This window comes from Gobio gobio (genome assembly GCF_949357685.1).
Source record: "Gobio gobio genome assembly, chromosome: 10".
In the NCBI taxonomy this organism is placed as follows: Eukaryota; Metazoa; Chordata; class Actinopteri; order Cypriniformes; family Gobionidae; genus Gobio; species Gobio gobio.
The window spans coordinates 1,005,513-1,029,369 of record NC_137116.1 but is presented as its reverse complement, the minus strand read 5'-3'; the positions used below and the strand labels follow the sequence as shown (position 1 = coordinate 1,029,369).

Below are 23,857 nucleotides of genomic sequence, written 5' to 3'. Positions count from 1 at the left end.
CTGCTGTCACTTTAAGGCTGAATGCACAGATCCAATACACTGATACACAGCTGGGCCCGTATTCATAAAGATTCTAAGAGTCCTCTCAGAAAACTCCTAATTTAGCTTAAAAACTTTTACGTAGGAGTCTTAGCTTAAGAGCTATTCGGGACCGATCTGAGAGCAACTCTGAGCAAGGAAAATACAAAAACTTTTATCTTAGTGAAGAGGCGGGGCTGACCCTGTTGCTACGTATGACACAGTCTTTTGAAGACTGTGATTGGTTGGTTGTCCAAAAAGGGGAAAAAAGGAGCGCTTTTAAGTATAGGGTCTATTTTATATATTCTTCACTTTGAAATTACAAGCACAAATTGTCCTATTTTACCGTTCTCTCTCACTCACACACACACACACACACACACACACACTCACACACACACACACATTATATATATGTACACTGAAAAAAATGATTATGGCCCGAGTAAATTAAGCATAATTAATTTGTGCTCGTTTAAATAATTTAAATGTAGTTTTTTTATTTTAATTTGAAAAAATGAATTAGTTTTATGGGAATTGCATGTGTTTTTGTTTAAATTGAGATCAAATTAATTGATTGCGACCACTTACGATAATTTTTTAGTAAATTCAACAAATAATTTTTTCAGTGTATATAAATCCTTTTATTATTTACCATGCTGTTAATTTTCTATAAGGTATTTGATTGGCTTAGAATTATAAACATTGTTCCACTCTTTCCAATTACACTGATTGCTGGCATGTCTATTTAATTGGTGGTTTGAAAGTTGGGTTTAATGCAACAAACATGATCCCTGCACGATCTAATCTATAGCGTCTTATTAAGTCACTGTTATCCATTGTCTGCAACACATTTCTTCTCCCTCTTCGTCTTTCTGCCATTTTCTCCGCTACTAAAGAAACTCTTAAGCCTCTTAAAAGTCCTCATCTGTGCTCTTAACAAATTTGACCTTAAGACCTCTTTTAAAGGGTTAAGATGCTTTCTGAATTACTTTTTTCTTTACTAGGATTTTTTAGTTAATTTTAAGAGTAAACGCCCACATTTCTAAGAATTTTCTTAGAATTTTGTCACTAGGAGCTACTCTTTGCATTAAGATTCTTTATGAATACGGGCCCTGATGTTTTCCCAACTGTTTACATTCATTGAAGACAAATCTGTGTTAACGTGAATACTCACCAAAACGGACATTTAGACTTTATTTTGTGTGTGTTTGTCCATTCAAGTGCATAAAAATGTGAAAGAGATTAATTCAGTACTCGTGCACTGACGTCTGAGAGGCAGCTTTCTGTGTGCGCTGAATTGAGCTCTTTTGCATCGTCAACTAGGGCTGAACGATATATCGTTATCGTATCTATATCTAGATATGAACTTTCAAGATATTACTATCGAAAAAAGCAACGATATAGACGATATAGATTTCCCCTCTCTGCGCTCGCCCTGCATACAACTCTGGCAGTCACAACAAACATCAGTTTTACGAGTGCCCTTGAATGCACCGCTAAAGCCAGCTTAAAGACTTGAGAGGGGGGCGGCGTTTCCATGGTGACACGTCATTGCTTGTCACGTGACACACCGCAGCAGCAGCAACAGCGCTGAATGAATTATCTGCTTTTGTCATTTTTTCTTTTTTTATTCAGAATATTCACAAATGTGTTAGCTATGGCATGAAATATCTGATATTCCGATTGTCAAATACATGCAAGTGGAAGTATATTGTTGTTTAAACACCTTTATAACGATCGCGTTAGTTGAGCTGTATGTGCGATGGGCGCCGCCGTGTAATGCTGCCTTCACGTGCTCTCGGAATTATCGTAAATACGAGTTTCCTAGGTAAACATTGCACATGAACGCCCTCACATTTTGAAACTTGAATGCAATGCGCTCGTAATCACGATTTCAGAAGTCGGAATCATCAAATTTCCGATAGCACGTGAAGGCAGCATTAGTTTGTGCTGCAGACGCAGTTCAGAGAATCGGATCTGTTGGATTTACAACCTCTATGTTTACAACACGTGAATTCATCCACTTCTCCCGAAAATACTTAAAAGTAAGTGGCTGGTGAACTGGGAATAGAATAGAGTAAACATTGAAGTTACTTACAATGTGTATCTGATATGAATAAAACGTGTCGAATTATAATGGAAAGGATTATTATTACCTCTTCCATAGACATCAGTGTGTATTTTACAAACTCTAAATGTATTGTTTTTTTTAGTACTTATGTGAATTTATATGTTTGAAACCTAAAATAAACAGTATGTGGTTGAAAACACTGAAAAGTTGTGATATGACAGCTCTGAGCGCGCCTGTCTCTGTTGATCATGTGATGCACTTGATCATCAGCTCCAGGGACCAGCCTAGACTGATTACAGCTGTGTGATCGTACGTGCGAAAGGCTTAAAAACAATACATTTTCTGACACAAATTTTTGAAATGTAGGCTTAAATCAAACACATTTTAATTCAGATTCTGGTTTTCACCGAACACGTAGTCATATCGTATTGTATCGATATCGAGATATCTGGCATGAAAATCGATATATGAAATTTTGTCCATATCGTTCAGCCCTATCGTCAACCATCATTTACTTTCAACCACACGTTGAAATTTTTTTGATTTTTTTATTTGTTTAATTAAATAAAAAAAATTGTCACTGAAATTAGCACTGCTTCCTCCGTGGTACTTGGTTAATGCTGGAATCATTAAAGGGTTAGGCGATCGACCAGAAGCTAGATAATTTACTTGATAAAGTTTTAAATATGGATATTTTTCTTACACAAATGCATCAATTCGCTTCAAAAGGCCTTTATTACACCTTGGATGACTTGAGGGTGAGTAGTTAAATTAGTAAATTTTTTGGGTGAACTAACTAGGGATGCACCGTTTGACCGGACAAAAATCGGAACTGTCCGGTTTTCGCTTCTAGCGCGCGATCGGCAACCGGACGGTTTTCTTTGTATTTTTCTCCCGATTTTTCCGGAAGTGCGCCCGCGTGCACATACGCCTATATTGCAATAATTCGCGAACATGTCACTTGTGGAAACTGGAGAACTGAGGGAAGAGACGGGGAATGAAGAGCCGCTTTCCTGCGCGAGCTGAAGTTGTGCGAGCTTACCTCTCCGCGCCCTGCACAAGCGTAGATAGTGAGCGTTTGTTCAGCTCAGCTTCTCACGTGTTGGATCGGATGAGAACGAAACAGACTAACTTGTGACAAAGCCAAAATACTTATTTTTGTAAAGAAGAACATGCATGCACTTTTGAAATGAAATACTATCAGGTCTGTATAGGATGATCATTTTTATTTTACCTTAAAATTACATTGACTTAATTTGATTTAAAAAGCACCTGCTGTAGCATCTTAGTTTTTTCGTTGCACTAAACATTATTTGATTTAACATTTTGGAACAATTATATACTTTGGTTTTATTATTTAATTTCACTGGTAAATAATTTTTTCTTTACAATGAATTTAAAAACAAATGCTGATTTAAGTAACATCTTTGTTTGGATTGCAGAAAATGCAGTTGCCTTTAATTTCACATAAGTTCAACCCAATTCAATTTCCCGTTGATTTTAGATTGCGGACTTGTTTTCATTGGCCAAAAGCCTATTTGGCCTGTTAAATACCAGATAAACATCTTGTTCATGTATACTTTCATTCGTTTATTGTGTAAAAAAAAAAAAAATCGTTATCGGAATCGTCCAGTTTGCTTGAAAAAAATCTGTATCGGAATCGGCCATGTACAATCATGATCGGTGCATCACTAGAACTAACCCTTTAAGTGTAATTGAATCCAGAATTAATGGCATTAATACATGTGGAAGGGCAACACTTGAATGCATTCTTAAAAATACAGGTCATTCTTTGCATCATTTTGTTTACTATCAATATTTTGACATTTTGTGCTTCATGTTAATTATTAATGCTGATGATCCCCTCTCGATGTTTTTAGGAAGTAAGAACCCTCAAATTAGCCTGAAACTATCAGAGATTCGAACTGACCAGCATGGAAAGGTAGGTACCTGTGCCCAAGCTCACTTTTTCTTTCTTTGTGCCTGGTTAAAAGACTTTATAATCGTCTCTTATTCTTTTTGTAGATTATTAGCGCACAAAACAAGGAGCTTGTACTCCCATTCACAACACTCTTTCCTGGGGTTGAGTACATTGCGAGAGCTGGATGGACAAAAGATGGCAAATTGTAAGTAACAACAAATAATTGTTTTAAAGAAATTCTCTTATGTTTTTCTTATCCACTGATGAGCCAAAACATTATAACCAGTGACAGGTGAAGCGAACATCGTTGATCATCTCCTAACAAGGCCACATATTAAGGTCTGGGTAGATTAAATGGTAAGCAAACAATCAGTTCTCGTCATCAACGTGTTAGATGCAGTAGAAATGGGCAAGTATAAAGATCTGAGCAATTTTGACAAAGGGCCAAATTGTTCTGGCAAGGGTTGTGGGTTGCAGAATTTTTCAACCATGATCCGAGGAGGGAGAAACCACAAACCGGCGACAGGGTGTTGGCCTCCCAAGGCTCATCGATGCGCGAGGACACAAGACTATCCCTTCTGGTCCAAGCCAACAGAAGGTCTACTGTGGCACAAGTCACACAAAATTTTAATGATGGTTATGGGAGGAATGTCACAACACACAGTGCATCACTCACTGCTGCGTAGCCTCAGGCCAATCAGAGTCCCTATTTTGACCCCTGTCCACCATCAAAAGCACCTACAATGAGCATGCGTGCATCGAAACTGGACCTTGGAGCAGTGGAAGAATGTTGCCTGAATGGTCCGCTGAGTCTCATTATCTTTTACATCACGTGGACTGCAGTGTTTACCTGGGGAAGTGATGGCAACAGGATGCACTGTGACGACGACAAGCCAGTGGATGGAGTGTGATGCTCTGGGCAATGTTCTGTTGGGAAACCCTTGTCTCGTCCATTCATGTAAATGTCAATTTGACACGTGCCACCTACATAACCATTGTTGCAAACCAGGTACACCACTTCATGACAATGGTGTTGCCTGGTGGAAGTGCCTCATTTAGCAGGATAATGCACTCTGCCACACTGAACACATTGCTCAGGAATGGTTTGAGGAAAATGATGAAAAGTTCAAGGTGTTGCCCTGGCCTCCTAATTCACTAGATCTCAATCCAATTGATCATCTGTGGGATGTGCTGGACCAACAAGTTCGGTCCACCTCTCAACCTACAGGAATTGAAGGATCTGCTGCTAACGTCTTGGTGCCAGATACCACTGGACACCTTCAGTGATCTTGTAGAGTCCATTCCTTGGCAACACTGTTTTCGTTCATCACTGTATATAAACTCTACCCTGACAAGCCAGACCCACATCAAGATGTTGGGTCTGGAAACTCACCATTGACAGGGCTCAGTCCGAGGGGCGGGAGAAACGGCTGTCTTTCAAATTCCCTCTGCACGCAATTGGATAGCGCCATGACCGCCATGAGTGCCACAACCAATCAGAGCAAAGAAAAAGGTGAAGCCGAGCTAACGTTAGTTGATAGACTTTCGCCGTATCCGGTAGGCAAAACTTCGACCACATCTTCCTTTCTTAAGAATGACTTCAGTGCCGTTCTTTGTTCTTTTCTCAAAGAAAAGCTTAACTGCAAGTCTTCCAGAGTCGCGGCCAAAACCGATTCAAAAGACTGCTGTTTGCCAGCTTTGTTTACGAGTAGCACGCAGAACCTCCGCAACTCTGCCGTGACGTGCCGTCATTATGTTAAGCCCGCCCACCGACTCTACACACGCTGTGATTGGCCTGACCAGAGTCTGGTTTTTCCAGCTCTCAGCTCTACCGAGAGTTGCTAGACTACACTCGCGGCAAAATAAATGTTCTGCCGCTAGGGTGCGTCTAGATTTCTTGGCTATATAAACTCATCAAAAAAAAGAAATGTCCCTTTTTCAGGATACTGTATTTTAATATGTTTTAAGTTTTACAGATCATTATTGGAAAGTGTTTTTGTTCAGTGTGCCATAAATCATTTCTACACAAGCACCTTTGGAACAGTCTTTAAGACACTAACAGATTAACAGCGGTAGCCAATTAAGGTCACGATTCCAATTTGGGACACTCAAGAGACCTTTCTACTGACTGGGTTCTGTTCAAATGGCTCAAACATGCATTTTAGTCTAAGACTAGCTCAAGCCTTGTCTGTGAAACGGAGTAAAACTATCAAAAATATTTCCTTACTTGAAATTAAATAAACCTTGTCATTTCACCATTTACAAATACATTTTTAAAACCAAATAGGTAACTTCAATAAGGTTCATTTGTTAACAACATTAGTTAACATGAACTAATCATGAGCTGCCCTAATAAAGCATTTATTTATCTTTGTTCATGTTAATTTCAACATTTACTAATACTTTATTAAAATCTTGTTAACATTAATACATTAATTAATGTTAACTAATGAAACCCTATTGTAAAGTGTTACCATAAAATGTTGTATTTATTTATTAGCATTAGTTAATGCACTGTGATCTAACATAAACAAACAATGAATGCTGGATTTTTATTAAAGGTCCCATGGCATGGCATTTTTCTATTATTTTATAATGTTTCCTGAGCTGTACTTATATTGTTAGTATGACTTTTACATCATAAAATGTCATAATTTAGAAATAAAAGGCATTTTTTCTATACTGCTGTTTGCCCTGTGGCTGAATGCCCTGCTTCAAGAGGCGTGTCTGCTGTGAGACTTCAGTAAAAACGCCCACTGTTGTGATTGGCTGACATCTTTGCATTTTATATGAGCGGAGGGGGCGTGGTTTATCGAGGCACGAGCAGGCACGAGTCTGCCAGGGAGACGGATGGACCTGAGTTCACTTCACATCAGTTCTCAGCATGTCTGAACTGTTTTAGTTACAGCATATACTTTAGGTTATTAGTCTATTTCTAGTCGGAGGGACTGTCACTCATGTCAGAAAGTTAGTAACTTTAGTAAATTATGGATCAGCGCTGACTGGAGACGCGAACCGTTTAGAACGATTCAGTCCGATTTGGTGAACTGATTCGGTTCACTAAAAAGAACTGGTTCAAAAGAAAGATCGTTCGCGAACCGGACATCACTAATGTATCAGAGACTGAGCTCAGCGATTGCTAACAAAGTTATTTATAGTAACTACTGAGTTATGAGAGCGCTGTCAGTCAGCGCGAGTTTATTGTGTTTGTATCTGAGAGTTCTGAATAAACACGAGTCCCAGTCACACCGAGTCCTCTTCATCATTATTCTACCAACTTTGTAACACATGCAAAGTACCATTACAGCTGTCGAGATGAACGAGTTAAAAGTAAGTGTTGATAATAGCATTATTTTTAAAATAAAATAAAAGCGTCAGTGACGCGCGTTGAGTACACAGCGCAAACAAAGACACAACAGCAGTAACGTTAATCGGATGTAATCCAGTTTATTGTGGGGCTAGGCTGGCTAGCCCGGATACCCTCACGCTTACCCCCCTTCTGCTTAATCTCACGCCGCGTTTGGTGCCTCCGCTGTGGGCCAGATGCAGTACTGTGGGTCGGGGATGTTGAAGGCCGAGCTTCGGCGTGTGTGAGGTTTATCTCTGCTGATGTTGAGCAGAAACTCATGACTGTATGCACATTTTAGAACAGATAGACGCGACGAGGACGTACAAAAACACTGACTCACAAGATATAAAACACGAAAACACCGTTCTGTCTGGAGAGAGAGAAGCCGCATTGTGTGCACGAATAATAAATAATTAGCTACACATCAGAAATCACTGATCACAGATCAGAAGGAACTGAAAAAAGACTTCTGTTTTCATTTGTACATCCAAACACTGAGAAACTGCCAGCGTTCACTCGTTCACAAGCAATGATGCAATGATCTCTCGAGCGTTTGCATGGGCGTGCCAGATTCTCTGGGCGGAGGAAAGGGAGGAAACCGTGCCTGCTTGGACGTCAAACCAGGCGACTTCAGGATTGGCTAGTCTGGCCTGTCATTTTCTCAAAGGCAGAGAAAGACAGCCACAACTCGGTTTTACACCGATCAACATTTCTATCCACTTGGGGACAATATTCAGGCTAGGGGAACTCATATTAATGTTGAAAAACCTCATAAAATGAAAATTTCATGCCATGGGACCTTTAACTAACATTAACACAGATTAATATACTGTAACAAATGTATTGCTCATTGTTAGTTCATGTTAGTTAATACATTAACCAATGTTACGAAATGAGACCTTATTGTAATGTTTTACCTCAGCTAGTTGCCAAGGAAATATTTCTCATTTTTGGTTTAACTTGATGTCCTAAATTAGCTAAAAATTAAATAAAAATGAATGAAAACTTTATAGACCTATTTAAAAAAAAAAAAATTACTAAAGAATTAAAAAGAAAACAGTTAATCAATAAACAATTGGGGGGGGGGGGTTATTCATTAGGGCCGTCAATCGATTAAAAATTTTAATCTAATTAATTACATACTATGTGATTAATTAATCTAAATTAATCGCATACATAATTTTTGCTGTGAAAGTATTTTAAATATTTCAATTCAAATGAATCAATGAATAATCAGCATTAGTGACATTAAAGTTCAAAAACGCTCTTATTATTATTTTCACTGTTCAAATATTGGCCATAACAATAAACAATATGACCTAATATGCTGAGGAAATAAATTAAAAATTGCTTCAGGAAGATTTTTTTTCACTGTACATACAAACAAGGCTTGACATTAACTTTTTTGCTCACCAGCCACTGTTTTTGCTGCTTGGAAATTACATTTTATATGATTAAAGTTTCATTTGGCATGCTTAAATGACTTTATTTTGAGTCATTTTACTTGATTTAGAAGATTTAAAACCCTTTCAAACTTTCAATACAGAGTGACCACCCAAATCAAGACTACATGTATATCAGCTGGTAGCCTATGTGCAGGTGGGCAATATGGCTAATATGAGAAATTGAATATAGGCTAAATAAAAGAACAAAGAAGCAAACCGTAGGTTTATTTAATATGTATACATTTATTTAACACCTGTAGTTGTTTGATTAACATTAATGACAGACAGGTATTCATTTGGGCTGCTGAATGCATGGACGCTGTAACGAGTAGGAATATAGTGTGGCCCCTTTAAGAGTGCGCGCTCCCTGTTGAGAATGCGTATCAATAGTACAAGTGTGCAGTGTCGTGGAATGTATACGCTACGCAGTTTTTCGCGTGCATATGATACGCACTTTATGGCGTGTATATGACACGCTCTTGGGTAGGATAGTGGACATTGCAGACAATTTTATTTTTATCAGCACTTCCATCTGGCCGTTTTTATATAGGCTACATAAATGTTCCAATCAATGATCCAGGCAGCGCGTTCTCGTCTCCCTCCTTCATTTTACAGCTCAGGGTCAAAGTCCAATACAGAATGGATTAATCTGCGTTATTTTTTTTTTACGCGTTATTTTTCCTCCGATTAATTAATCGAAATTAACGTGTTATTTTGACAGCCCTAGTATTAATAAAAATTAGTTTGAAATATTAATAACTATAATCTGTCAATGACAATAATAAAACCTGTATTTGCTTAATTTTCTCTCTTCCCAGTGCCTGGGCAGTGTTACTAGACCGCAGTCAACAGAAGCTTCAGTTAGTGCTGTTACCACCCGCACTCTTCATACCTGCGAGCATGGATGAACCACAGTGGGAGGAGCATGTGGAGGCCATGCCTGAGGGCGTCCAGCCCTTCATCATCTATGAGGAGATCACTGACATCTGGATCAATGTAAGCCCCTTCAATGATTCAAAAGTGTAGTGGTGCACTGATATCGAAGTTTACGGATGTCAGTTTGACTAATATGATGGTCTATATATATATATATATATATATTATATTATATTATATTATATTATATTATATTATATTATATTATATTATATTATAATATAATATAATATAATATAATATAATATAATATAATATAATATAATATAATATAATATAATATAATATAATATAATATAATATAATATAATATAATATAATATAATATAATATATAGTTCAGTCCAGGGAAAAAGTGCTGTAACATCATCATGCCTAATCAGAATATAGTAGACCAAAGTAAATATTGTTTGATAGTGCTCTAGTCACTGACTAAAGCAAAAGGAACAACTATGGAGCTGTCAGCAGATCTCGCACATGTATGAAAGATATGTAGCACCATGCCATATAGAGATGTGAAAAGAATGTTTAAAGTTTGTGGTCAGTAAAAAAAAATAATAGTAATAGTAGTTATAATAATAGATAAATTGCAAGTTAATACTAAAAAGGACACATTAAACTGATAAAAAGTGACAAATCTGTTGTAATAAATGTCTTTACTATTTCAAATAAGTGCTGTTCTTTTGAATTTTGTATTCTAAACTTTTCTAAAAGTTGCCAGCCACCGCCAGGGTTTTTGATCATTTTAATAAAAATGTATTGGCCCGTAGAATATTTTATTGTATGAATATCTGAACATGCAATATAACAAAAGAAAGAATAGACCCTCTGCTTTTAAACAAAAAAAAACTTTTATTTTAGCTTCATCCATTCCTTTTTTATCAACACTTAAATATGCGTAAGTTTCATAAAAAAGCAAGATTTTGAACAAAAAGCTGAGAATCACATTTTTGTCAAAGACTACATCCAGATCAGATTCAGAACGATGATCAAACACAGATGGACCAGATCGAGTCCATCAACACCCCCTGATACTTGCAGTCCTATAGCTCATCCTGGGTCTCTAATGTTCAGTCAGTAACATTAGATTGTTTTGATTTATATGATGTTTAAAGGGGGATGAAATGAGAAATCAACTTTCCCTTGAGCCTTTGATATATAAAAGTTAATCGCTATATAAGAAGCTAAACGGATTGCGCTACGGAGCAATAAACATGCTGGTCCCAGCTCACTTGTGTAAGACATTGCGCGTTTGTTCGCTTCATTTCACCGCAGAATCATTTGTAAACAAGATACAGGTCGAGAATGGATTTGCAGACATATTGAGATTAAAACACAATGCTGTGATAAAGGCATTTTGCGAGCCCTGTGAGCGTTTCTCCACACGCTTTCAAAACAATTTCCACATGTACTGACAGGGGAGCTGAAGCTCATTAAATATGCTAATCTTATCTAATCCTGGCTGTGAGCGTTTACTTCCAAGTCTTCAGTGCAGCACGCCCATCAAAACCGAGCGTGTCTTGAGAGAGCCTCAAAACCAGGGCAGAAAATAGCTTATTCATTATGATGTTTTTGAATGTAAAAACCATGCGACGTCATAAGTTGACCTCAGACAACAGTATACTTTTTTTTTTTTTAAAAAGCCAGTTCACGACCCCTTTTAAAGGGGTGATGAATTGAGAAATCAACTTTCCTTTGAGCCTTTGATATATATAAAAAGTTAATCGTGATATAAGAATATCCTGTAAGTTTCAGAGCTGAAAACGTCTTTGTTAGTCAAAGAAAAGCTTTTATTGACAACAGGCCCAGAAAACAAGAGATCTCAGAATATGTCGACCATTGACGTAATAGGATGCAGAAGCACCGCCTCAAGCCCGTCCACCGACTCGTGGAGCTAAACGGGTCGCGCTACTGAGCAGCTCACGTGTGTAAGACATTGCGCGTTTGTTCGCTTCATTTCGCCGCAGAATCGATTGTAAACAAGATACAGGTCGAGACTGGCTTGTTTTTTTGCTTCGTCCTCACCTAGGGGTGGGCGATATCTCGATATTTAAAATATATCGAGATATTTTTCAAAACACGATATGGATTTTGACATATCGTATATATCGATATATTGTTTATATTTGATTCTGATTCCGCCACTTTGCTTGTTTGCCTTCTCTGTGCTGTGCTCGCCCCCGCTCGCTCGCCCCCCCGCCTCCTTGCATTTGTTCCCCCTCCCCTCGCTCACGGCGGCGTCCGCAACCAGCTCGGAGGCTACAGAACTCGTCTTAAAAACAACTGGCTCCATTATATGGAGATACATCGGTTAAGGCGTCGGACGAACAGCAGACATATGTCTACTGCCATGAATGCCGACAGTTGGTTCTCAAACACTTGATCCAAGATACAGTTTACCTAGGCGGCATTACTTTGCGAGACAAGAACTCCCGCGACTGTACACTACGGAGAGAGAGCGGCTTGCTTGCTGGAGAAGGTTACTTACTATGCCCTTTATTTGAGTTGTTTTATTTTTGAAAGAAAATTCATTATTTGCATGCGTTTTAAAGCCTTGCGCGTAGGGCACCATGCGCTTTCCCGAGCGCGCGCACTAAAAGCCTGTCAAACAAGTGATTACTGGACTAAATCTTACTGCGCTAATACTGTCAAATACACACAAGGTTAACATAAACACAGTCGGTTATGTCTAAAGTGAAAGTAAAATCGGCGTGTGTCTGTATATTAGATGCGTGAAAGTCTTAAATTGACAGCAGGGAAGCCGAGTGAACACGCCTTAAAGGCACAGTTCACTCTAAAATGATGTAATTATTTACTCACTCTAATGTTGTTCCAAACCTGTATTCATTTCTTCTGTTGAACACAGACAGCTGATAGTAGCGATTGACATTCATATTATTATTTCCTACAATGGGGACCAGCAACTGTTTGGTTTCCAATATTCTTCAAAATATATGTTATGTCCAACAGAAGAAAGAACTTTATTCAGGTTTAAAACAACTTGAGCGCGAGTAATCAATGACAGAATTTTAACTTTTGAGTGAACTATTCCTTTAGTGGTTAATAAAATAGCAAAAGACAAAGACAAAATCACTCACGGCTCTTGACTGAAAAACTAATACAGTAGCTCTAATAAGAATCAATGTATATTTTATAGGGAAGTCTATGTAGTGTTTTATTTTTTCATTTATTAATTCAATTTCATACTTAAATGCTGCTGTACAGCTCTGAGCTGCCAGTGTAAATCTTTATAAATATATATTTATTTTATATTATACAGTACACTAGGAATGTGTACAAGGTTTTTTAAAAGTAAAGTTTTAAGTTTAAGTAAGGTTTTTCAAGTCTTTTAAGTAAAATAAAGAAAGAGTATTGCAATAAAAAAAATAGTATTTTTTCCTCCTTAAGCTCTTGCTGTTCGGCTAAGAATAGAATAGCAAAAATCTGATGCGACTAGCCATCAGAACCGAACCGAAAACCGTGGTAAAAAAAAACGAGGTATGTATTGAACCGTGGACTTACTGTATTTTTGCATCCCTACTTTGTTCCTACATGAACTGCCTACCTCTTTGCACTTCAATAAAAAAAAGACTATGTGGTATTTGGCATATTTTTTTTGCAGTAGTTTTTGGGGGGTTATTTTTCCTGTAAAGATATCGAGATATATATCGTATATCGAGATATAGCAAAATATATCGAGATATATTTTTTGCTCCATATCGCCCAGCCCTATCCTCACCTATGTTTTGATCTGGAGATTCTGTACTCATTCAAAAGATGCGTAATAGCGCCCCTAGCGTCTAACAGTGGAAACACGGAAAATTCCGTGTTTGGCAGGGAAGCGTTTTCTCACAAATAATGGAAAATTCCATGTTGGCGGGGAAAGGGTTAAAAGAATCCTAATAAAAATGTCAACTCACAGTTTCCACACAGTTTTTGTTTCCACAAAAATATTAAGCAGCACAACTGTTGGATAATACAGGTGCATCTCAATAAATTAGAATGTCGTGTAAAAGTTAATTTATTTCAGTAATTCAACTTAAAAGATGAAACTAATATATTATATAGACTCATTACATGCAAAGTGAGATATTTCAAGCCTTTATTTGTTATAATTTTGATGATTGTGGCTTACAGCTTATGAAAACCCCAAATTCAAAATCTTAGAAAATTAGAATATTGTGAAAAGGTATTGTAGGCTCAAAGTGTCACTCTCTAATCAGCTAAATAAATGTCGTCAGAAGCGTCTTTCCTGGGCTAAAGAAATAAAGAACTGGTTTGTTGCTCAGTATTCCAGTTCTCTCTTCTGATGAGAATACATTTTGCATCTCATTTGGAAATAAACGTCCCAGAGTCTGGAGGAAGAATGGAGAGGCACACAGCCTAAGATGCTTGAAGTCCAGTGTGAAGTTTCCACAGTCTGTGTTGGTTTGGGGAGCCATGACATTGGCTGGTGTTGGTTCACTGTGCTTTATTAACTCCAGAGTCAACGCAGCCATCTACCATGGCATTTTAGAGCACTTCATGCTTCCTTCAGCAGACAAGCTTTTTGGAGATGCTGACTTCATTTTCCAGCAGGACTTGGCACCTGCCCACACTGCCAAAAAGTACCAAAACCTGGTTCTATGACCATGGAATTACTGTGCTTGATTGACCAGCAAACTCGCCTGACCTGAACCAAGAGAAAGATGAGACATGAGACTGAACAATGCAGAAGAGCTGAAGGCCGCTATTGAAGCATCCTGGTCTTCCATAACACCTCAGCAGTGCCACAGGCTGATAGCATCCATGCCACGCCGCATTGAGGCAGTAATTCATGCAAAAAGGGTCCAAACCAAGTATTGAGTACATATGCATGATTATACTTTTCAGAGGGCTGACATCCTTTTTTTATTATTGATTTCATGTAATTTTCTGAGATTTTGAATTTAGGGTTTTCATAAGCTGTAAGCCATAATCATCACAATTATAACAAATACAGGCTTGAAATATCTCACTTTGCTTGCAATGAGTCTATATAATATATTAGTTTCACCTTTTAAGTTGAATTACTGAAATAAATTAACTTTTCCACGACATTCTAATTTATTGAGATGCACATGTAATTGATGGAAATGAGAAATGTTTCTTGAGCACAAAAACAACATACTAGAATGATTCATGAAGGATCACATGACACTAAAGACTGGAGTAATGGCTGCTGAACATTTCAGTTTTATTTATTTATTACAGGGTTTCCGCTGGGTCTAAAAAAGTCTAGAATTTCAAAATCAAAATAATTAAACAAATCTTAAATAATTTTAAACAGGTCTTAATTTTCCTATGTCCATGTAACGCTACCTCTAATGCTCATTGAAATGCTCCCGCAGCGCTCTAGAATTTTTAGTTTTTTAATTCGTGGTGTTGTAGTTCTTTCTTTCGCTAGTCCAAATATAATTTGCTGTATTATGACTACAAATGAGACCACTATGTAACTTATATTGCAGCTAATCAGCTTTCGTGTTATTGGCGCGAGTCTCTATCGGATTGTACCACAGACACATAAAATTGATTTTATTCTTCAGCTAATAGTCCTCAAGTGTTTCGCATTTCCGCGATTACTAAATACAATGAAAAATCAACAATGCATTTTTTGAGGTCCTGCATAATTTGTAATTTCACCGCAAAATAATGGCAAGAAACCAAAATAAACAAGATTTATGCATTTGGTATGTTCTATTGTCATATGTGACTATTGTGCATCTAATATAATACATAATATAGTAAATGTGGTATCCTAATTATGCAAATTTCTGGAAATTACCACCACAAATTCAGTCATTTTCATCACAAAAACAGCGAAATCCTGGTGGGATTGAGCTATGGGGAAGTGCAAGTTTATCGATTTGTTCAATTTGAATAAATTAATTTACTTTGCAAGTAATTTCGTGACTGCATTTCCTTTAAATAGGTCTTAAATTTAATTCACAATGGTCTTTAAAATGTCTTAAATTTGACTTGGTGAAACCTGCAGAAACCCTGTATTAATAAAAATTTTAAATGGAAAGTTAGGTAACACTTTGTTTTACAGTGTCCCTGTTAAATATGTTACATGTTCTTACCATAACAGTATATTAGGGCTGCCACTAACGAATATTTTTATATTGATTAATCTATCGACTAATTTATTGATTAATCGATTAATCTATCGACTAATTTATCACAATAGTTTTCAACAATTTTACTTAAAAACATTTAATTTAACTTGCAACGTTGGCATTCAGTAGTGTACTATAAAAAAAATATATAAATGTAAACAAGCCCTTGGTACAAATTTCTAAACCAACATAACAAAAAAAAGAATATCAGCAAATACTTTTTATATAGAATATTGTTGTCACGATACCAAAATTATGACTTTGATACGATACCAGTAACCAGACTAAAATACCTCAATACCGATACTGAATCGATACCATGGCAAAAAACTGTAAAAGTAATTGAATAATAAGACAGAACTTACTATTCATTGTTTTATCATTGTTTTAGGATAAAAAAAAACCTAAAAACTCACTTGGCTGGCATGTTCCTGCCCTGCTCTGCTTCACTCAGAATATTAGGTCTGGCCCTTTAAGAGCTGCACGGACCAAATTCATTGTAACACCCGATTTCTCATTCAACTCTGTACTCTGTATACGTTCACTAAAGACATATCCGACTGTGTTTACCCGAATACTCGCCAGGACCTGCAGTTTTACCATTCAAACCCAATAATCCACGAAACTGGCGTCGCGATCTGTCTGAGTGAAAGGCGGCTGCGCGCCTCAGGTCAGAGTTAGGCAGCGCGCGCAAGCACGTCCCGGCCGCGCCGCACTTTTCTGTTGCGTTCTTTTTCCTCAGATGCGTGTATATATTTGACTGTTTTGCTTCCATTGTTTAGTGAACAGTGGAAGCAGAGCTCACACACACGTCCTCACTCCTGCTGTCACACATCGACCCAGATTAAGAAATACTGCTCTTATTAGAGTGCTGTCATTTTTAAAGTAGCCTACCGGTACTAATACAATTTCGTTTCGTACCCAACTTACCCAGTCAACTAAAAATATTGACGAAGACTAATTAACAGCGTCGACGCAGTCGATTGTATCGACCAATCGTGACATGCCTACAGTATATTATGCATAATTACATGCAAATAACCCTCAACCAAACCCTAATCCTACCCTAATCCTTTAGTAAGTACATGTAGTTGCTAAATATTACTCAGTACTTATATAATTACACAGTAACAATGACACCTTAAAATAAAGTGTAACTGAAAGCTATTGAAAAATTTAATTCACCATATAACTGTAAATACATAAATGCAGCCTTAATGAGCATTAGAGGCTTTTAAAAAAATCATTTAAAAAATCCCCCCCCCTACCAATTTTGAACGGTAGTCTATGTATTCTGGAATGTTATACTAGGGTACTAGTTACTGCAAACTGCACAAAATACACAGGATGGATCTTTTAAAAGCAACATGTGAAACCGTACGCATAATGCAACATTTTAGTTCAACTGGCTATTTTAAATCCACATTTTGTTGGTTTAATCAAAGTTTTGATGCTTAAAAATCATTGATAATACCTTTCTCATTTGTCACACTTAAAATATTTATCAAGTTGAACACATTGCATTGTGGGATACATTACACATTTTACCAAATGTAGATGGTCATGCGGGTCTATGCACACAGAACATTTGCATACTACATAATTTGAAAATAGTATAGTAGTATGTTTTTTCAAACATGTCCAAAGTCTAGGTTTATTTTGACTGTTTTGTATTAATTTCTTGTCTTATTCCTAATAGGTCCATGATATATTCTATCCCTTCATTCAAACTACTAATGACAAGATCACCTTCCTGTGGGTGAACGAATCACAAACGGGCTTCTGCCACTTGTACAGAATAACCAGTCTCTTACAGCCAGGCTGCCAGCAGTGGTCCAGAGAATACAGTCCTTCAGAAGGTCAGACGCTGAGTTGATTTTATATCAGTGTTAAACATAGTTGTGTATGTCTCTTTGCCCAGATTTGATCAGAAGTGCAAATATGCAGATATGATGCAATGAAAATGACACTGTGCAAATATGAAAAATATATATATACATTATATATGTTATCAGTTATATATGATACCATTAAAATAACTCCCTAATGCATCAAACTTGTAAATTACGAAAGTTTTTCCCTACAGTAGGCTGCTTTTCATTGCTTTCCATACTAGTCAATACATTGAGGAAAAAAAGTGGCACCAAGCCACGGCAACCCTGACTGATCACCTTATGAGCATAAATATATTGATAATGCGTTGATATTTTTAACACTGTAATAACTTCATACATCATTGGCTAAGCATTGAATACTGTTTGATAATTAATAAACATTTAACTATAAAAACAAATAAATTTTTCAGTAATTCCAAATGGTATTAAACTAGTGATATTGTTTTTAAACTGTTATAAAGTAGGGATGTGACAGTGAGGACATTTTCCCAACGGTTAATCGACGTGTGATGGTGCCAGTAATGACCGGGGGGACGTTTTGAGTTTTCCTGCTTTTCCACCTCGCTTTTAAATCGCTTATGAATGCCCGTGTGGCAATTCGGGGGCGGCATTTGCTTAAATGGTGGGTTCATTATTATTCTGAATGAAAAACACAACAAAAAAACAGTACAAAGACAAACTTGCTTATATTAAACCTTAAAGGGGCTATATGCAACTTTTTCCCCAAAATAAACGTAACAATAAATAGCCTTTTTTTTTTACCATTTATGACTCAAACATCTCCTGATGAGCATACTGACACCTTGTCCGCTCACAGTGGGTGCACCTATAAGCCTGTATCCTATTTTTCCTAGTTTCTGGCGGGTAGGTTTTTCCCGCGCTGTCTGCGGATGTGACGTCACCACCGCTGCGAGAGCGAGCAGAAAATAAGAGCAGTTCTATTTTTTGGCCACAGGTGTCAGTCGCGAGTTTAAATTTCAGAAAAACGCATATAGCCCCTTTAACAATTTATTAAAGAGCCCCTATTACGGATTTTTGAAAATTACCTTTCATGTAGTGTGCAACACAGCTCTAAGTGAATGAAAATATCCTGCTAAGTTTTAAATCTGAAAGTGCAACATATATGAAGTTATTGTCTCTCAAAAATTATTCATTTTTAATTAATCATAATTTATCACATGCATATGGTCTGGGAATGTGAGAAGGTTTATGAGTTTTGGGAAAAGATCTCATCAATACTGTCTGATATGATAGGAAAAGAGATACCAGTTCAACCAGTTGTGTTACTTCTAAACAATGACTCCAATTTAGGTGCAAATTAGGTCCAATTTTCAGAGGGTCACCTCCCTGTTTATGTTTTATTCTGAAGAAAACTATGGACAACTGTATGTGACCCTATATATGCAAAAAAACAATACAAAATTGATTAAATAAAAAAGGATAGTTCGCTCAAAAATTAAAAAAAAAAATCATGTTTTATAATTTATTCTTTTATTTATTTTCCTATTATATTTATTTATCTATATATTTATGTATTTGTTTCTGCAGGTTTGGGCCTCCATAGTTACGTAGTCATATTTTTAATCTATGGCTTGTGCTTCTAAACAAAATGTAACCATGGGTCCTTATAATATGAATGACTTATCTTTTTTATTATTAGATGATGATTTTAAATGCTCGGTAGAAGAGGAGGTGACTTTAACGAGTGGAGAGTGGGAAGTCTTGGCTAGACACGGCTCAAAGGTTTGTTGTATTATTAAACAAATTCAAAATACAAATGTCTTGCACAAATTCCAGTTCTTTACATGTTGTCTTCTACATTTGCAGATCTGGGTCAACGAAGACACCAAACTGGTGTATTTCCAGGGCACAAAAGATACTCCACTTGAGCACCATCTTTATGTTGTGAGCTACGAATCTCCTGGGGAAATTGTCAGACTTACTAAGCCGGGCTTCTCTCACAGCTGCTCTGTTAGCCAGGTGTGTGTGAGACTATTTTAAGGCTTGTTCACACCAAATTATTGGTGACAAAATGGCATTCTGAAACATAAAGAAATTGCAAATGATTTTTGTGAAAAGAAAAAAGGCTGAAGCTAATTTCTCGCTGGCAAAGAATTCCCTGGAAATATAGCATGAAGAAAATTGATAGCTAGTTATTTCTGCTTAGCATATGCCAGATTTTTTAGTCAAGAATTTCATTTTGTTGCATAAATGGCTTGTGTCTTACAGGGTGTATGGGTGAGGAAAAATAGATGTTATTAGATGAATTTAGTAACACTTTAGTGTGTGTGTGTGTGTGTGTGTGTGTGTGTGTGTGTGTGTGTGTGTGTGTGTGTGTGTGTGTGTGTGTGTGTGTGTGTGTGTGTGTGTGTGTGTGTGTGTGTGTGTGTGTGTGTGTGTGTGTGTGTGTGTGTGTGTGTGTGTGTGTGTGTGTGTGTGTGTGTGTGTGTGTGTGTGTGTGTGTGTGTGTGTGTGTGTGTGTGTGTGTGTGTGTGTGTGTGTGTGTGTGTGTGTGTGTGTGTGTGTGTGTGTGTGTGTGTGTGTGTGTGTGATATATAATTACACACACTGACCTAAAGGATTATTAGGAACACCTGTTCAATTTCTCATTAATGCAATTATCTAATCAACCAATCACATGGCAGTTGCTTCAATGCATTTAGGGGTGTGGTCCTGGTCAAGACAATCTCCTGAACTCCAAACTGAATGTCAGAATGGGAAAGAAAGGTGATTTAAGCAATTTTGAGCGTGGCATGGTTGTTGGTGCCAGACGGGCCGGTCTGAGTGTTTCACAATCTGCTCAGTTACTGGGATTTTCACGCACAACCATTTCTAGGGTTTACAAAGAATGGTGTGAAAAGGGAAAAACATCCAGTATGCGGCAGTCCTGTGGGCGAAAATGCCTTGTTGATGCTAGAGGTCAGAGGAGAATGGGCCGACCGATTCAAGCTGATAGAAGAGCAACTTTGACTGAAATAACCACTCGTTACAACCGAGGTATGCAGCAAAGCATTTGAAAAAGGCACAACACGCACAACCTTGAGGCGGATGGGCTACAACAGCAGAAGACCCCACCGGGTACCACTCATCTCCACTACAAATAGGAAAAAGAGGCTACAATTTGCACAAGCTCACCAAAATTGGACCGTTGAAGACTGGAAAAATGTTGCGTGTGTGTGTGTGTGTGTGTGTGTGTGTGTGTGTGTGTGTGTGTGTGTGTGTGTGTGTGTGTGTGTGTGTGTGTGTGTGTGTGTGTGTGTGTGTGTGTGTGTGTGTGTGTGTGTGTGTGTGTGTGTGTGTGTGTGTGTGTGTGTGTGTGTGTGTGTGTGTGTGTGTGTGTGTGTGATATATAATTACACACACTGACCTAAAGGATTATTAGGAACACCTGTTCAATTTCTCATTAATGCAATTATCTAATCAACCAATCACATGGCAGTTGCTTCAATGCATTTAGGGGTGTGGTCCTGGTCAAGACAATCTCCTGAACTCCAAACTGAATGTCAGAATGGGAAAGAAAGGTGATTTAAGCAATTTTGAGCGTGGCATGGTTGTTGGTGCCAGACGGGCCGGTCTGAGTGTTTCACAATCTGCTCAGTTACTGGGATTTTCACGCACAACCATTTCTAGGGTTTACAAAGAATGGTGTGAAAAGGGAAAAACATCCAGTATGCGGCAGTCCTGTGGGCGAAAATGCCTTGTTGATGCTAGAGGTCAGAGGAGAATGGGCCGACCGATTCAAGCTGATAGAAGAGCAACTTTGACTGAAATAACCACTCGTTACAACCGAGGTATGCAGCAAAGCATTTGAAAAAGGCACAACACGCACAACCTTGAGGCGGATGGGCTACAACAGCAGAAGACCCCACCGGGTACCACTCATCTCCACTACAAATAGGAAAAAGAGGCTACAATTTGCACAAGCTCACCAAAATTGGACCGTTGAAGACTGGAAAAATGTTGCCTGGTCTGATGAGTCTCGATTTCTGTTGAGACATTCAGATGTAGAGTCAGAATTTGGCGTAAACAGAATGAGAACATGGATCCATCATGCCTTGTTACCACTGTGCAGGCTGGTGGTGGTGGTGTAATGGTGTGGGGGATGTTTTCTTGGCACACTTTAGGCCCCTTAGTGCCAATTGGGCATCGTTTAAATGCCACGGCCTACCTGAGCATTGTTTCTGACTATGTCCATCCCTTTATGACCACCAAGTACCCATCCTCTGATGGCTACTTCCAGCAGGATAATGCACCATGTCACAAAGCTCGAATCATTTCAAATTGGTTTCTTAAACATGACAATGAGTTCACTGTACTAAAATGGCCCCCACAGTCACCAGATCTCAACCCAATAGAGCATCTTTGGGATGTGGTGGAACGGGAGCTTCGTGCCCTGGATGTGCATCCCACAAATCTCCATCAACTGCAAGATGCTATCCTATCAATATGGGCCAACATTTCTGCTTTCAGTACCTTGTTGAATCAATGCCACGTAGAATTAAGGCAGTTCTGAAGGTGAAAGGGGCTCAAACACAGTATTAGTATGGTGTTCCTAATAATCCTTTAGGTGAGTGTATATATATATTCAAATTGCATGTTACATGACAGGCAGTCACTGACTCTGTTTCTCCTCTTTCAATATAGAACTTTGACATGTTCATTAGCCACTACAGTAATGTGAGCACCCCTCCGTGTGTTCATGTCTACAAACTGACGGGTTCTGACAGTGACCCCCAACACAAAGAACCAGAGTTCTGGGCGAGCATGATGGAGGCTACAGGTGAGAGCAGGGCCGTGAGGTCAGGGTGATGTTGCACGGCAGTAGGAAAGAGTAACACATGATCTAACAACATGTTTGCTTTTGTCTGTGTTTTGCAGGTTGTCCGGCTGATTATGTCCCTCCTGAGATATTTAGCTTCCCTGCCAATTCCGGTTTCCGCCTATATGGAATGCTGTACAAACCACACAACCTGAAACCAGGCAAAAAACACCCCACAATCCTGTTTGTGTACGGTGGTCCGCAGGTTGGTTTGGCTGAAAAAAAAACTGCCCATTAAGATTTCTGAAAGTAACCGTTTGTCTCAAAATGAGAATTCTGCCGTCATTTGTGTTCCACGCCTGTATGTTAACTTGTATTTTTTTTGAACATCCTAGTTTTGGCTTGGTCTTTCAAGCTCCAAAATAACAAAAAATATATATATTTTGCCTGCATAACTATATTTGCAATATATTCCAAGACATATGATAGCTTCATGCCCTAACTCGCCATGTGTTTATGATAAAAATAATAATAAGTTGACAAATTGGTTCCAATAAATTGGTTCACATCAGGAGTTTACTAAACTGATCTGATCCATTGAGTTCACTGATTAATTGATATGAATCGGCACTGAAGTTGCACTCTGTAATACGTCTACTTACTTTTATGTTTCTGTTTTTTTTTTAGGTGCAGTTAGTAAATAACTCCTACAAGGGTGTGAAGTATCTGCGTCTGAACACGTTGGCATCTCTGGGTTATGCAGTGGTGGTCATTGATGGAAGAGGGTCATGCCAAAGAGGCCTTAAGTTTGAGGGGGCCCTTAAAAACAAAATGGTAACTAGAATTGACAGTCTAGTATTGCAGCCAGACATTTGACTCTGAACAACATCACAGCTAATTCTTGCTAAGGAACTGCCCACTTGGACAGAAAGAGATTGTTTGTTTGAATGTATTTAAAACAAAAAAGGTGATTGGTCATATAGTAATATATTGGGGCTATCCAAATTAGCGTGTTAACACATGCAATAAATTGTTTTCAGTTAAACAGGTAACAAAAATTTTGCACAATTAACACAGCATCAGTTTTTTCTGTCATCATTTGGCTGTGCTACAGTATATGATCATGCTATCATTTATTCAAGTGTGATAAGACGCAAAAGAACTTAAATCTGTCCTGGCGCGCTAAATCTATGCATCTCCTCTCTGTGACACGCGACTTCGTTGAGTTCTGTATATTTTCTACCTGTTAGATCAAATAGCCTATTTAAAATACACTGTCTTTAATGTAGTTTTTTTTTATTAATTTGGACATCAAATGTGAAGT

General features: G+C 37.9%; 1 protein-coding gene across 2 annotated transcripts in view; it reads left to right on the top strand.

Annotated features, from left to right (window-relative positions):
• The window catches only part of dpp9 (dipeptidyl-peptidase 9), a 45,303-nt gene that overhangs the window by 12,932 nt on the left and 8,514 nt on the right, over nucleotides 1-23,857 (top strand). For both annotated transcript variants that reach the window (XM_079827634.1, XM_079827633.1), the window contains exons 9-17: nucleotides 3,973-4,034; nucleotides 4,118-4,218; nucleotides 9,626-9,803; nucleotides 17,579-17,738; nucleotides 19,435-19,517; nucleotides 19,602-19,754; nucleotides 22,419-22,554; nucleotides 22,653-22,798; nucleotides 23,221-23,367. In XM_079827634.1, the coding sequence (XP_079683760.1) occupies nucleotides 3,973-4,034; nucleotides 4,118-4,218; nucleotides 9,626-9,803; nucleotides 17,579-17,738; nucleotides 19,435-19,517; nucleotides 19,602-19,754; nucleotides 22,419-22,554; nucleotides 22,653-22,798; nucleotides 23,221-23,367 (1,166 nt within the window). The remainder of the gene's footprint in view (nucleotides 1-3,972; nucleotides 4,035-4,117; nucleotides 4,219-9,625; nucleotides 9,804-17,578; nucleotides 17,739-19,434; nucleotides 19,518-19,601; nucleotides 19,755-22,418; nucleotides 22,555-22,652; nucleotides 22,799-23,220; nucleotides 23,368-23,857) is intronic.